Source organism: Molothrus ater, chromosome 8, assembly GCF_012460135.2.
Source record: "Molothrus ater isolate BHLD 08-10-18 breed brown headed cowbird chromosome 8, BPBGC_Mater_1.1, whole genome shotgun sequence".
NCBI classification, from domain to species: Eukaryota; Metazoa; Chordata; class Aves; order Passeriformes; family Icteridae; genus Molothrus; species Molothrus ater.
In genome coordinates this window covers 29,757,299-29,774,000 of record NC_050485.2, presented here as the reverse complement: position 1 = coordinate 29,774,000, position 16,702 = coordinate 29,757,299, and the positions used below count along the sequence as shown (strand labels likewise).

Here is a 16,702-nt window from a genome sequence, read left to right as displayed (position 1 = left end):
GACAAAACCAGTAGCTTGAAAAAAACTTTCCAATTCACAGCAGTTTGAGCCCAGCTATTTGATTTCTGCAGTCAATTAATTCTAGTGAATTCCTGAAGAATTCACTAATTGAAAAAATAATGACTGCTAAGATAAAGCTAACAGGCAACAATGTTCAGTCTCAAAAATTGCAGTCTTTCCAGAAAACAGTCTGGACAGTTGCAACAGCTACTGAAAGTTATTCAGCAAGGCAGGAAGCAGAAGCTTGTCACATGTCAAGACAAAACCAGCCTGTTCCTCACAGCAATGTAATGTTCAAAGCAAACACAACGCCTGCAATCTGCCAACTAAGAATTATTCAGCACATAATTTCAAAGAGGAGATAGCATTTTCATAAGAAAAAAAACAACAAAATGTTTCCTACTTCATAAACAGAAATCAGGGAGAAATTAAATCACCAAATTACCTGCTACAGTTTACCAGTGTAAACACAACTGCTCTGATCCTCTTTAGCAACTACACAACTGGAAATGAGAAGCAGAATGTGGAATTGTCTCAGTGGCATGGGCAAAAAGATTTTCTTGCATTTTCTTTTGAAAGGGCAGCCAGAATGTTTTCTTTTGAAAGGGCAGCTCATGTTTAATCAAATGTACTGTAGGCTCAGGAGGGAGAAATGAGAGGGAATTTCAAATTACTGGAATTGAAAAAAAATCCACCATATTTCTTGGAATTCCCTCTTTAAAACAAACAAACAAACAAACAAATAAAATCAACAGTGTTGATGTCCTGGGTCAGAAATGACTGGAAGAATTTGTAATAGAGATTGATGGCACACATGAGCTTTAGGGTCTGTATTAAATATCCCATGGATATCCACTGCTGTTTTGTGGCTAACAATTGATTTTTAAACTCACTCTCATCACTGTCTACAAGGAGATGGGGTGTTGGAGTATCCACCAGGAACACAGGACAGCTATTTCAAATTAGAATTGCAGAAACAATTTTCTGAGGCCACATATTCCAGCTTTGATGGCTTTTTCTTCATCAGCAAGAATTCTGGGCTTGCTTTTCTCAGCTTTCTCCAACACTACACAGAGGGTGGCAGAACAGGGAAAAGGGGCAGGGCACAGAACACTACAGGAGCCACCTACCATGCACAGGGAGAAATCCCTTTTACCACAGTGTAGCATACAAAGGAGCTACATTTGACTGCAAGCTCCAAATGTAACATTTTGAGCTCAAAATCCTCTAAAAGAAAAGAAGGACTAGAAAATTCATGATAAGACATCCTCAGAGTGAGTGGATTTGGACAGAAAACATGATACAGCAGTGACAGTGAGTTTAAAATATTATTGTTACAGAATAACAGTGGATATCTATGGTGCACTGAAGGAATGGTATGGTCCTGTAACCAAAATGGTACATAGGAAATAAAATGGATTTTCTAATGTAATATTCACTAAATCATGGACAGTGATGAGCAAAACCTACAGTGCATACAGGCACTGAGCAGTCCTGGTGGCTCAGTGAATGAAAATCTGAGTCATTTCTGGATTAATGCTCTAACACAGTGCCAGGGGACACTGTGCTGCTGGAGATATCATTATTTCTCTGAGATATTTTGTCATTTATATCCCACGCTACATTCCAGGAGATGACAATTACTCTATTCCAAAGAGGACAAAATCAAAAGGCCAGCTTTCAGCTTGACCCTAGAGGGGTGTAAGAGGGAATAAAATATTTCTGGTGCACCTTTGAGCAGAATTCTCTTCAAGCACAGGGGTGGAGGAGTTGAGGGGGCATCTCCCCAGTGCCTGCTCCACCAGCTGAGCAGAGAGGAGAAATGTGAGAAAGGGGAAAGGTTCCACACTCCTCTTCTCACATGCCAGATTGCACATAAGGAGTAGAGGACTAATAATCTGTTTATTTTTGAAAGCAGGAAAGGCAGATTGGGTATTGCACTGATATATGGTCTGCAGCAGCACAAAAGTTCTTCCACCTTCCCCTGTTCAGCCGCGTGCACATGTATTCCAGTCAGCTCCTGCTTAGAAAGAGACAATTACAAGAAATTAGAGAATACCAATAAAAAGCAAGGAAAAAGCACAAAACCTGCTTCTTGTAAAACTCGTTAAAATTCTCCTAAGACGCAGCATGCAGGACATGATGTTTGACTTAAATTTCTACTAAATAAATGCATTCTGCCTACCTAAAATTCATTTCTTGTTTTGATTTGATGAGTTCATCATGCTTGGTTTCTACTTAGTGCAATGAAGATTATACTACTAAAAGAGAATTTGTATGTGGTAAAATTAATTTCAGAAATATTCTGATGTACATGAGTCTCTCTGGTTTCCAAGAAGTACCCCGTGGCTTTCCCCCATGGCCTAAATCTCCTGCAGAGCACTGGCACCATAATCCCCTCTGGCTCTTCCAGCCTGAAATACTGCAACTCTCCCCAAGCACAGCAGCTCCTCCTGGGAGCTTCACTGTGGAACATTTGGGAAAGATACCTGAGGATATGGAAGAATGACAGCTGCAGAGTAGGAAGGGGTTTTCAGGGGTTTTCCTGTGAGGGGATGGTGATTTATCTCAAAAGAGTTGACCTGCAACCTTAATTGACCATTAGTATCTCAGCATCACAAACCAAGGCAGACAACCATTGCATTTGTATTGCTTTCAGAAACTACTATCCTAAATGATCCATTTATACATTTTTACTTAAGTATATGCTCCCAGGACATGTATTGAAGTTACCATTTCCAACTGGACCATCTATTTTCCTATCAAGAAAAATCAGATACAATGTGGAAGAGGAAAGAAGTGCCAGCACTGTGTAAACTATCACAGCATGCAGACAGCTATCACTGCCAGGCAAAAACTGAGCATCAATGAAGTATTTATCAAAATTGTGTACAGAGATGACATGAGCTAGGCTCAGGCTAATGACTGTGTGTATACTGGTGATCCCCCCTTTTTGGGACCCTGGAAAATAACCTGCTTGGCATTAGGTATTTTTGGGTAGCATCATACTTTACTCTCCCTAATGGCCTTCAGTTTTAAGTTTTTCATTTCCTGTAGGTCTCAGCTGTGGGAATGTCTCCCAAGGTTTCTTTGCCCAGTAACTTGTGAGCCACAGACCGGGGAGTCACGAGTGAGGGGTGGTGGGTGAAGTATTATCTGACCTGGCTGCTGGTTTCCCAGCTTTTTATGGTTTATAGGGATGGGATACAACTTGCAACCCAATTTTTTTTATTTTTTTTTTGGTAGAAATGATGTTAATACCCGTGACTCCACTTACAGGTGCACATGTAAACACGTGCAATCTCCAGGTGTACCATAAGCAAAATTATGTGTCCTCAAAACATCTCGTATAATATTTTTATTAATATTTTTGTATTTTTTAATATCACTCTCTCATTTAAATCCAACAAATTTTCCAGGGCGGATGGATGGGGCTGAAAAATAAAGACGTTTCCGAAGCGACTGGCAGCAGGATGGGTTCCAGAGCAGCACCACTCCCAGCTGGCTGCGTGGCCATCCCCAAGCCCCTAATATTGAATAAAAATATACAACAATATACGCCTTTAGCCAAGTACCCTCCTCTCCACAGCTCCTGCAGAGCTCTCTGCCCGCTCCAGAAACAAAAATAGCGAAGAATTAATTAACGGGCCGGGGCTCTCAGCCGGGAGGGGGCCCCGGGAGCCCAGCGCTCCGTCACGCCCGGGGGAGCCGCGGCCTCTCCGGCCCTGCCCGCGGGCAGCGGGGGTGCTCGGGGCGCTGGGCAGCGCTGCCCGGGCGGCCGGGAGCGGCGGCGAAGGGCAGGAGAGGGAGGGGGCGAACCCTGCCCTCTGCCCTCTGCCCGCCGCCGCCCGCAGCATGGGGAAGGCGGAAGCGGCGGAGCCGGCCCGTCAGGCCGGGCGGCGGCGGGGGGGCAGCGCGGCGAGAGGCTGAGGCGGCCGCGGCGGGGCCGGGCGGACTGACGGAGGCAGGGAGGGCAGCCCGGCACCGAGCCCCCCGCCGGCACCGAACCGCCGCCGGCAGCGAGCCGGGACGGGCAGGGGGAGGCCGCCGCCGGCCTGCGGGGCCCCGCGGCGGAGCGGCCCTGCCCGGGGGATGCCCTGGGGGCGGCGCGGGGCCGGGCCGGCGGCAGCGGCGGGCAGGGCCAGGCCGGGCGCGGGAGGGCGGCGGGGCCGGGGCTGCGGCGGGACCTGCAGCCCCCGGCCATGGAGCCGCAGGTGGGGCTGCCGGGGAGGGGGGGACCCGCGGGCTGGTGAGGGCCACCCGCGGCCAGCAGCGCTAGAGGAAGGACCAGCCGAGCCCCTGACAGGTGTCTCCGCCGTAAGTGCCCTTACGCAGTCCCTCGAGGACTGACAGACTTTGCGTTTGTTGTTATTGCTGCTGCTGCTGCGATCCTCAAAGATGATGTTGGCGGAGCAAGCCCAAAAGTGGTTCCCAACTCACGTGCAAGTTACGGTCCTTCAAGCCAAAGGTCTGAAGCCAAAAGGTAAAAATGGCAGCAACGATGCCTACACCATCATCCAGCTGGGCAAGGAGAAGTATTCCACCTCGGTGGCTGAGAAGACGCTGGATCCCATCTGGAAAGAAGAGGCCTCCTTCGAGCTCCCTGGACTACTCATGCAGGAGAATCCAGAAAAATACATCCTGTACCTGATTGTCATGCACAGGTCGCTGGTGGGGCTGGACAGGTTTTTGGGACAGGTAGCCATAAGTCTGAATGATATATTTGAAGACAAGCAAAGGCGGAAAACAGAGTAAGTGATGGTTGGTTTTTTTCATTATAATTTGTATTCTTTGGACAGTTGCACTTGGGGAGGGTGGGAAATAGTAGCCTTACGATGAACGTAAGTAGTTTGAAATGAAATTGGTACCTTTCTGTCATTGATTCTGTGTTCAAATCTCTTAACCTATACAGTTATGTCATTGTGGCCTGACCTCTTCCAGAGGAGTTTACTGTAATCAAAGTGCTTACTGTGCACAGGGAAGGACTGTCAATAACATTAACTTTTCTGACAAACTCTTGTGTGTAACATGAACTCATTACAGACTGTTTATCTAAGCATTTTTCTTTGTTCTGCACAGGGCCATACCCCCATTCGTCTCCTACCTCAGTTTGAACCATGCTTGAGACTCAGATGCCCTGAAAGCTGGCGTGGTTCTCTTTAAAATTGTTTTCCTTCAGTTGCTTCAACCACGTGTCTTTAAATATTTTATATTTATGTTTTAGTGGTCAATGAACTGTGACTTAATGAAGGCTTACCACAACAGCACAGTGCTTTGCTGGTCCTGATTAATCTTAGGCCATGATCCCGCAGGCTGCACTGTACAGCAGGCCTCAGCTGAGAAGACTGAAGAGAAATTTCAGCTCTTGTGGTAGCTTCCATCACTACCTACATAAGCCTTTGTCAAATAAATAGTGTTTGCCAGGAAGTTCAGGCACTGGAATGCAAAAAGAGGAATTTTTTTTAAAAAAGGCATCATAGCAGTTTTTGAAGTTGAACTGTACTTACCTAATTCTCTGAGTTTTTCAACTAAATAAGTAAAGCTGTTATAATTCCATGGTTGCACAAAGATGTTTGGTACCAGCATAATTTGTCCTCCATGTGTGTGTGTAACTCAGACTGTAGGTATGAGAGTACCACAGGCATGCCTGTGACCCATGCTTTGGGTTTGGTGTAGATACGCTTCTCCCACAGAAGCTGAATCAGAACAGCTTGGAGACCTCCAAGTGAGGTCTGTGTTGGCAGTGACATAAATGCTGATAGATCTGTCTGCAGTGGTTAAAAAGTTCCTGCTCCAGGTACCTTTCCTCCTCTGGTGTCTCTTCAGAAGAGTACAAAGGCTCCTGTGCCCAAATCTCAGCTGCTGAAATTAAAGTCTGGTATCCATAGTGATGATGGGTCTGTGGTGAGGTGCTGAACTTGGCATCCAAGCCACTAAAAGACTGGTGTTGCTTGTCTGTCTGTGACTGTGCCAGGGTTGGACCTCCAGCAGCATTGGCAGTTGGAGATGGAAATCCATATGGTTAACACCAGGCAGGGCTTCTTGGTCAGGCAACTGTTTCTGCTGAAACCACCTCAAAACCTGGTCCTACTTAAGTGCATGGCTGAGGTTGAAGAGCACCAAAGACAAGTCCAAGTCTCTTTGCCCTGGTGTTTGTTTTTGTAAACTGAATTTTTTGCAACACAGTATGTTCACAAACCATATGACAGGAAAGAAGAAGTCTGTGCAGAATCTCTTGTGGGTTCACTGCCTGGAGTATTACACTTTTTAATTGCTTACGTTTTTATGGATAAACCAGTTATCTTGATGCAATACATGGTGATGCCTGTAGCCTTAGGGTCTTAATTTCTGTTAACACTTGATTCAAGAAGTTTCACTGCTCTTTAGACATGTATCTTAAAAATTCTTGACTCATAAGTTGTAATTATCTTGCAAGTCAGTAGTCAACTGCCTTAGTTGCAACACCTAGCAACAAGGTGAAAAACAAGGTGAATGAATGAGGGAGGAACCCTACAAGAAGTAAAGACTGTAAATCTAGATAGAAATATGTGTTCAGAAGCTGGAGTAAAATATGTAAATTATTCCATTATTACTGTGAGTAACAAAACTTCTTTTCCCTAGAAGAAGAAACGTAACTTCGTGTACCAGGTTTAGCAAAAGTAGTACTGGAGTTAGTCTTGCAAAATTATTCCAGAAATTTTTAAGTGGGGTAAGTAACACAGTCCTTGTGATAGTAAAACAAACATTCAGAGCTGCAGTATTTTTATAGGAAGTTATGCTTAGCAGGGCTCCATAGGTGTTCTTTATTTTATCATTTCTTTCTCTGAAGTGGGAGAGAGGAACTCCTGCTATGTAGCTGTGGAGCAGTTCCTCCAGAGCAGCGCTGAAATCACCGGGGAACGCCGCGCGCTGCCTGCGAGCTCTGCTGCACGAGATGGGGGCATGTGGGGGAAGCTTTACAAACAGCCTGAGTCCTTTCTTCAGAAGTTACTTGGGCATTTAAGATTGCAAATCTTATTAAAAGTTGATGGGTGTTAGGCTTCTAGGGCCGAACAGCCGTACTTGTAAAAGTCTTATGTAAGTGTAAAAGTGCGGCTGGGCGGCAAGTGGGATTTTTGGCAGCGCGTTCTCGCGTAATGCTGATTTAAATTCTTACCAGGAAGGAGCCACTGAAAAGTCCACTTTTCCCCTTGGTGTCTTTAGGTGCTTAGAAACCTCAAAAATGTCCTTTCTAAAACTCGCTTTCAAAAAAAAAAAAGTAACTTAATTCTTAAGTTTCGATGTTTTTGAGAAGTTTTGTGGTTGTGTGCCCTCGTGCCACAGGGGGTGGGTCATGGCTGTCTCCTTGAAGCACTCGCTGGAGATGTGGATGCAATATTTGTATGTGTGTGTGGGACGAGGGCAAACTTTCAAGGATAGATTTACGAAGGCAATCTCAAACAAAATGCTCTTTTCCCCCACTTTATTAAATCCTTTTTGATAGAAAATATTCCTATTCCTGTGTTGGCAGTAAACTAGGGGTAATATATTTGGACCTGAAGACCTTCTAACTGTGAGTGTGGTGTGGGAACTGAGACACCCAGCACCTTTCAAAACCAAGTCCAATGTCTTTGTTACTGAAGCATTCTGATGGTTGAAAGCTATATTCATTGTTTCAGAAACGCTAATCTGTTTTATTAAGCAATGTTTTTACTTTCAAATATGTTCAACAGGCTTGTGCTGTTATTAAATCCAGAGTTATTTTCTTATGTTGATGTAACCTTAACATTTCTTGCTTTGTTTGGGGATGAATGAGATCCAGTTATTTGATGAAGTGTCTATTGGTAATATTTCTACTTTTTAATATATTTAATAGCTTCCTCTTTCCAACACAGCTGTACATATGGTGCTGTAAGAGACAGACTCAAGAGTCACCAGGGTATTGCAAAAAAGATATTTAATATTCTGCACAATGCTGAACCCTGTCAGCAATTCCCTAGTGCTTTTTTAGTAAGGAGGTATGAGAAGTGAAGGCTACCAGCTGATTCTGAATTCCTAGGAAGACCGTGGGGTGTGTGACATTTGGCTTTTTACATATTTTTTTAATTTAATGTTTTATAATTTGGAAGAAATAAATTTCAAAAATCATTGCAGACTCAGGAACATTATGTTAGGGAAAAATAATTTTTTTTTCTGTGGAGCTTTTTATGTTACTTGTCACATCTTAAGACAAATACTCCCTGCAGTAAAGTTTTCAGGCAGAGGTCTCATGATAGGATTGGTCTTGTGTTCTAAGAAACTTGCTCTGGCTCAAGACTTAATAAAACAATGTAGTATCTTTACTATAACTTGATAGGGAAAATTTTGTACACAATATCATACAATGCCCTTTTGCTTTCTGAAACTGATGATTTTTCAAATTCTTAAAAGTAAAAATTGCTGGAACAGTTAGGTCCAGATGCAGCTCAGATGGTCCCTCACTAGATCTCTTCCAGAGACTTCATCCAAGGCATCTGCAGGATCCCAGTCAATTTTCTTTCTTTCCTAGTGCAGAAATGCCCATTGTACTGTGAAAGTTCGTAAATTTGTGTCTCTGACATCTCATCTCTGCTGTAGTTGGAAATGGACAGGGACTTTTTACTTCTGCTCTTTATTCCAGAGCTGAAAACTAGACTCCAGATGCTGAAAGATTTTACTGAGGTTTTTTAACACTTCAAAAAGCTTTGGAGAAGCTTTAATGGAAGTGTATTTAGCATAAGTTTTCAAATGTTACATTTCTGACATGGCTTTTATTTTTTGCAATAACATTGCGTGAGTTTTTTAATTCATCCTAAGAAATACATGGCAATTGTTTCTGTCTGCTCTTGCAAAATAAATATACCTCTTCTACTCTTCAATGAACAATGAACATATTCATCAATGAATGAACATCAATCAGTGAACATACTGTTTTTAAGCATATATACTTTTTTAAAATAATTTCAATTCACTTATAATTCACAGTTGCCTTAATGCTGCTCATAATCTGATTGCATAGCATCAAAACAAATTTTTGAGTTACTATGAAATAAAAAATACTAACTTTCTGACATGTCTTAATTTACTGAAGTATTTTTCAGTTGTTTTTTACAATGACTCTTAACTTTCCCGCTGTTACTTATTTCCTCTGCTTTTGCTTCATCCTTGTTACTCTCTAATTCCACTCTGTTTATTGTCTATTCCTTCATGAGCTTTCCTGGATGTCTCATTTTATTGTATGTTCGGCTGATTTAAGATGTAACACTTGTTTGGAATGCTATAAATTTGAGAAGGCAGGTGATGTAGAGTTATTATTTCTTGTGGACATGGTGGAGGAGACATCTTTTATTTGTGATTTAGTTCTTCTTCTCCCTGGGGTCTATAATACCTCAACATCACTCCCCTCCACTCACACACAAATTGCAGCACTTGTTAAAAAAATGCTTGCTTGAGCATAATACAGTGAAGGAATCTTGGCCTTTTCTAAAGATGCCTCTCAGCTTCTGTTGATCATAAAAAAGAGTCAAAACCAGCTTCTCAGCAAGCAAACAAAAGGAACTCATGGTTGACTATGATCAGTACCCCTGTGTGGTAGGCACTGCCTTTAGTGCTGCTGAGCTTCCTGGAAGATATGCAAATGGAGTGACTTTTTCCAAATTAGTGTGAATTCTTTCTTGGCAGCTTCTGTCTTGGATATAGACTCCCCCCTCAACTGCCTCTGCTCTGTCCTCTCTCTCATCTGTAGCAGCATAAGCAAGAGGGAGGCTTCAAATACATCTGGAATTATGAACAAGCAGACAACTAGTAAATAGATAATATATGGGCTCAGTGCTTGTTAATGAGTGGCAACCATTTTAATAATACTTCTGCAAAACATAGCACACTATTATTTACTCATGTTTAGTCTTAAATTTAGTTTAAACAAGAAAAATGAAGGGATGAGCTTCAATAGTAGTGGAAATGGCAGGGTGTAACAGAAAATGTCTTTATTGTGGTTAAAGCAAGAGAAAAATCTTGTTCCACTCAAGGCAAAAGTGGGAAGAGTAGTAACTTAGAAATTTGTTAAAGGCACAGAAATAAAGAGCAGCCTGGAGATTCTGTATGGGTTGTCTTGTGGTACCACTCATTAAATGAAAAAAGAAAATAAGGGATGTCAGTAGTGAGGAACAAAAGAGAAAGATGGTTATGGGAGAAAACAAAGTTTTGCCCAGCTGTAGCTTTATGGACTGATATTTTCAAATTTTTCATTATGGAGTGATATTTTCAAATTATTTAATAATATTCCTAGCATTTACATTTTGACAACAAATCCATGCACATCCTCTCAATAAGTCATAACTCTGAGTCAGAGTCTAAGTGCCATCTGTAATGAAATGCTTCTCCATTTTCTGTGCACACATACTCAACTCAAATAACTGGCTTTAATTCTCATACCTTCAGTTAGTTTGTTTCTAACACAGAAGTATTCACACATAGTCTTTAGCCAAAATAATAAGTAAACTAAGACCACTTTAATGACTTTGATTCCAGTTGATGTTAGCAAACCCCATAGTGAGGGTGTTGTGATAGCTGTCAGTTCCCATATGTTTTGTGGTGTTATAATGTCACTCTGTAGTATTTATTTTAAGCTTCTTTCAATATCATTTCAGTTGGCTTCCAGAAAGTAAGAATATTCATCTTTGTGAGTGTCATCACTTATTTTAATAAATAATTTGTTTTCTTCTTAATTTCCCTTCATACCCAATGTAGTCTGTGCTCAGCCCCTTGCCTTAATTTTTCCTACTTGCTGACTTTTGGGGCAGCCTCTCAGGATGGTATCAGAATGATTTATCACAAAACATACTTCTGCATTTTTCAAAGTGCATACTCTGCTAAATGAAAATGTCAGACAGTTCTGGGCTTTGGATGTTGTTTTTTATCAATTAGCTGTGGACATTTTGTTAGTGGGCTTTTGTGAAACAAGTATCTTCAGTGTATCTATCTTAACAATAATCATCAATTTTGTTTTTGTGACAGCTGATGGACATGTTCTATCATTGAGATTCTGATGGTCTTTTATAGGGGTAAATTTAGAAGTATCTGCTTGCATAGAAAATTAAATGTGTAGCAGATCAGGGTGCTGATTTTTGCCTGTAAAATCAAGGTCAGAAGCCTTGGTGGATGCTGTGATGATTATGTGGCTTTTTGCAAAATTTCTTCAGTAATTTGTGAATTGAAATAAAGATTTTGTAAAATTCTTTGGGTTTTTCAGCAAAGGAAAACTAGATCAGCTCAACAGATCATTACTGGTAGAGTGAAGGCAGAGGGTTGTATTTAAGAAGCAGAAAGATGGGTAAATTCCTTCAATACTTTCCATCTTTGGCACTGTCCAGAAGACAGAGTTGGGAGATCATCTGTCATGCACAGGATGAATGTGCTGGCTGGAACACTTAATTCCTGTTGAAACTGGTAGATAAGTTACCCAGTGGTTTGGGAGGCTGTCAAAGTATATAATTAAAAATGTAATTGAAATTAGGTAGTGCTTTTTCTTAACTTTGCTGTCAGCCCATCCTGCTCACTGTTACATGGTGAGCAGAACAGGCTGAGTGATGCTTCTTCAAAGGAGAGAGAGGGATAACACTCGGAAGTGTCAGATTCTGAGGCAGATTTGGAGGACAGATAAAATCAGAAAAGGTAAGGAAAAAACCAGCTGAAAGTCTATAGATCACTAACTATTTAAATTAAATAGACAGGCCAGGGTTTTGTAACTTGCTCTTTTGTAGTAGCTTATTTCAATTTTCTCCTTCACCCTGCCTGTCTGTCTTCCCCAAGGTGAGGGTTCATTACAGGTAAGGCTGCTCAAGTTGGGAGAGCTTGCTTTTTCCACCCCTAGTTTGCTTTTTCCACCCCATAATAAACTAATCTTGTCATGGGTAGAAAGAAGGCATGCTGCTTCACATAGGGGTTTAGCTTTCTAGGGCTGCCTGGTCAGCAGGATTTTTCCTATTTAGCCTTGCACGTTGAGCTTCTCTTTGCACATTCAAGAAAATTGTCAGCATGCAGAGGGGCAATTTATAGAATACTTAAAAGTAAAAATTAACAGAAACCTGTGCAAGACAGACAAAGCCCTGAAAAACAGATGAGAGAAAGAAGCAAGGGTTGTTCTGATGGAAGCCATCGGGAAAAAAGTTGAAATTAGAGGGTGTATGGAGGACATTGCCCTAGAGAACATTTGAAGGTGAGAGCAAGAAGAATGAATGTGATTCCAAAGGCAATAGGGCTTCCTTTGAAGTTGGGAAAATTTGCCAGACTTTGTACAAGGTCTGTTTAAATAAAGACTGTCTGCAAGACTGGATGTAATATTTGGTTATTAAGTAAAAGGGCATCTGCTCTCATAAAAGCCACCATGTTTTGTTCATGTATGTTATTGGCTATTTTCCTACTTTGTACAGGCTTTCTATAGAATAAGCTTATGGCAGCCTGACAAATGGAGCATTTATTGTGGCTAAAAGTACTGTAAACAAAACCAAAATAGCAAGTTTTATTGGCTTTTATAATACATTTCAATTTTTTAAATTGGCAGTAGTATAGTGGAATTTAGTGTTTTAGGACCCAAATGTTGTTATCTGAAAGCAGTGGACTTCATTTCCCCATTCTTTTTTCTCTCCTCTATAGAGCTGTTTTTTCTATTTGCTGCTCACGCCCATGTGTTGTCGAAACAGATTCTAATAAGAAACATTTATGGTCTTAGTTGCTCGTTCACGTGCGGCTCCACATAAATGCATTGCCTGCATTTGTTCTCATCTGTTTAAAAAAGTAATTAGTTGCCTTTGAATTTTGAGGAAAATCATGATTTGAGTCTGCTTCTCATATTGTCTTGTTATGAGCTGAAGCATATGGAACCTTCATTATAAGTGAAACAAGATAAACTCTCCAAGGTAACAAAGAAACCTTCTTGAAATGCCTATGAAAATTAAATATCTGTCTTTCATACAAAGATTTGATCCAGCAATCATTATTCAAATAGAAATTCCATTGAAGACCAGAGGAATTTTGCTGGAGTAAAAGAGTTTATGATTAAATTCTGTTGGAATCAGTAGCAGTGTTGAACCTGGTTCCAGCAGGACCTGCTGTTGTCTTCCTAGGGAAGGAGAGTTTCTTTGTTTTCCCATCTGAACTAACTTTTAATGTCAAATTCTTCAAGATACACTTTGAAAAGAAATGTAGAAGCTATGAAGGCAAGGTATTAGTTGTGGGCTTCTCTTTAAGAAGAGGCAAATGTCAAAATAGTTCATTTGCCCTTAGCAGGTGAGTGCTGGTAATGACACAGCATTGTTGATTGGTGGTAAGAACACCAATAATTGTTAAATAATTTTTAAAATAAAATACCTTCTTCCCCGTAGCAAAACATTAAGAATTTATGTCTTGTACTTGTTCTAAAACAAGTTAAGTGTCATTGGTAAATTTAAGATTTTGGTCATTCAGAAGCAGAAACATAGAAAAATTCACCAGTTTTATCAGAGATAGAGTATCAATGTTTGAACCCTGTGAGGAGAGGGAAAAAGGGAATGTTTTGTTACAGTGTAGGCTGTGATATTAAATTTGAATGTCAAAAAGTGAAGTCCTTTCTGCCTCCTACATCTCTTAAACCACTCATGAGCCTTATTTGTGCTGGTGTGTATATTTAGTGTGTGGCTGAGGAGCTGTGGGAGGACTTTCTCATTTGCAGGATGGTTTTTGTTTGGGGTTTTTAATCTGCCCAGGAGCTGTCTGAGCAAGGCTTGCTCACTATGGCTGGGTACTGTTTCTATTTTTTTTAAGGGAATATGTGAACATATTTTCTTTTAAGGAGAGTTATAATGAAAGTAGGCTATCTTGTCTTCCAGTTTTTGCCATGTTATGTAGCACACAGACAATTGACTTTTGGTTCTGTTTTTGTTTTCTGTAACAACTCTATAGATGACTTAAAGTGTTTCTGGAATCAGTTACCAAAGAATTGAAGCATTATTAACTAAAAGGAAAAACAATCCATCTTCTTCAGACACATATTCCAGGTTTTGTATTTCATTTAAAGTACATAAATGAAGTTGCCTCACAACAGAAGAAAAGCTATTTTCCTAAAGATTTAATTATCCTTCACCTGGTTTGAGCTTCTGGGCCTACTGGTCTGGATTTATATTGTCCATTGCAAGAACAGAAGAGGTCTGATTCATTATTTTGCTTTAGTATGAAGTATAAAATCTTGTGAATATCACAAAGCAACATTAAAAAAAAAGGCATAATAATACTCCTTATCCTTTTGTTATGTCTTTGGTGTGTCACTTTTGGAATTATTTTCTCACTCAAAACATGTAATCTCTGCCTGAAAACTTGATTACAGCTGTCACCTTTAAAATATATTTATGAAATCTGAAAATAAATTGAGGGCTATTTTTCTCTTTTCCTGACCTTTTTTTTCCTATATTTGGCAGAATTGAATAATGTATGTATAACTGTATAATCCATTTTATATCTGTGTTAATAGGCAATTTAATTTCTTAGTCTCTCCAATTCAAAAGTTACTGGTGGTAAGGCACTGTTGTGAGTCTGCGTGCATGGATTTCTCCTGAAAATGGGTTTAGAGCACTTCTTTGGAGCTGGTGGATCTGAAATATGCCCTTGTGACCTAAGGGAAAGGCTCTTGGTGGTGGTTGTGAAGAAGGGATTGTGTGTTGGTCATTCATGTAGGTGAAGCTGTGGAGGGAAGATTGAGCCATAATTGTGCAGATGCTTCCGTGGGACAATGGAGCACAATAGGGAAGGAATAAGACACTTGGACAATGATAAAGCTTTTGCTGGACCTGGCAAAGAAGCACACTTGGCTTTTTGAAACAGATGATCACACCTTTGATCTCTTTTCAAGGAGTGGGGATTTATGTCATGGTTCCAAAGGAAATATTTCTGAAGTTAATCCTGCTGGTGACCTGCAGAAGAGAGGATGCTGTTGGATACACCTATGTGCTCATTTGTGCCTGTGGAGTTTCTGTCAGCATCCAGAGGGGAGGCAGTTGCAGAATTGAAATGGTGGCCGACTGTTCAGGGCTCTTAGATATTTCTTAGCCAGCATTGCTGCAGTTGTCATAAATCTTAACCAGTGCTTAGAAGGAAGGAAAGAGGGGAAAATGTTTGCTAGTGTGTAAACCTGAGAAAAATCCAAGGAGAAAAGGTTACTAGATCATGTAGTTGCCACATAGAATACATTAATATACATCACTGCTAAATAAAGGACACTTGAAGACTATTAAAAAAAATAAAGTGTATCTGTATTTATAATTAAGTACAAATTCTCCTTCATAAGCAGATGGAAGCCCTTAACTTTGGTGATGTTTTGTCAGCTTCCAAAGTTGATTTTGATTTTGAAACAGGTGATCACTGTAAAGAGCTTCTCTTGCTTGGTTATTTAGTTTTGAAACAAATATAAACGAAGAATTTTTTTGCTGAAAACAAATATAAGCAAAGAAGTTGTCTTTGAAAACAAATATAAACAAAGATTTTCAGTGCAGGAATGGTTGAATCTTTGATATAGGATTTGGATTTTCATACTTTAAATTGTTCTAACCAGAAGCATGAACCAACTAACGGGAGTGTAATGATAGAAAAACACAACTTAATTTGCTCTTTTTCTCCTTCAAGGTGGTTTCCCCTAGAATCCAGACAAGGGAAGAGAACAAAAGACAGAGGAGAAATCAATGTCAATATTCAGTTTATGAGGAATAACATGACAGCAAGTATGTTTGATTTGTCAATGAAGGACAAAACCAAATCCCCATTTGCTAAACTAAAAGACAAAATGAAGGGTCGGAAAAACGATGGGACGTTTTCAGACACATCCTCTGCAATCATCCCAAGTACTCACACACCTGATGCAAATCTAGAGGTGTGTAGTGGTGAGGTGCAAATGAAATCAAAACCAAAAAAACCTTTCCTCTTGGGCCCTCAGAGGCTGTCCTCAGCTCACTCCATGTCAGACCTGACAGGACCCCACGTCTCCTCAGAGAAGATGAAAGCCAGCACTGTTGGCTACACCCATCTTTTCAGGCGCCAGCTGGAGTCCTTTGGTTCTGTTGATGAAGGGGGTAAGTAACACTCCTGACCATTGCAATTACAGCTCACTGCTGTTAGAGCATTGAGAATCTCTTGCTTTAGTTTATGAAGCACTTACAAGGCCAAAATGTTAAGAAATACTGCTGGCCTATTTTTTATGCTTTCTTTAATTTCTGGTAATTCATGATTGCTGTTCCTGAGCATAAGAAGTAACTTGCATCGCTCATGATGTATGACAGTTTAGCATTGTCTCTTATTATGTCCTCATCTGAGAGTATATTGCATTCCAGAGGGGACTCTAGGCAAAATAGCATCTTGTGAGAAATAAGTCTAATTAAAAAGTCAAAAACTATCACCAAATTTTAAACCTGATTTATACAAAGAACTGAAAATACTTTGAATTGCTCAAAGTTATTATGCAACATCATGCTATTGTCTCTGGAATGGCACACCAGTCATAGCTGTCTTCTCTGTAGAAATTCATTTTCATGTAGGAAGCAAAAATTTCCTGTGGTGCCTATCCATAAACATTTCTGAAACATGAAATCAAGGCCACAGCTGTTTTTTTTTTTTTAATAGCTTAGTTAATCACCAGTGTTTTGAACTGAGGCTCAATTGCAAAGCTTCTAGATCTAAGCTAAAA

General features: G+C 40.5%; 1 protein-coding gene across 1 annotated transcript in view; it reads left to right on the top strand.

The window, feature by feature from the left end:
- Positions 1–4,237: 4,237 nt before the first annotated feature.
- The window catches only part of RAB11FIP2 (RAB11 family interacting protein 2), a 32,292-nt gene continuing 19,827 nt past the window's right edge, over positions 4,238–16,702 (top strand). Inside the window, exons 1-2 of the mRNA XM_036385388.2 lie at positions 4,238–4,751; positions 15,649–16,091. Coding sequence (XP_036241281.1) covers positions 4,399–4,751; positions 15,649–16,091 — 796 coding nt within the window. The 5' untranslated portion in view covers positions 4,238–4,398. The remainder of the gene's footprint in view (positions 4,752–15,648; positions 16,092–16,702) is intronic.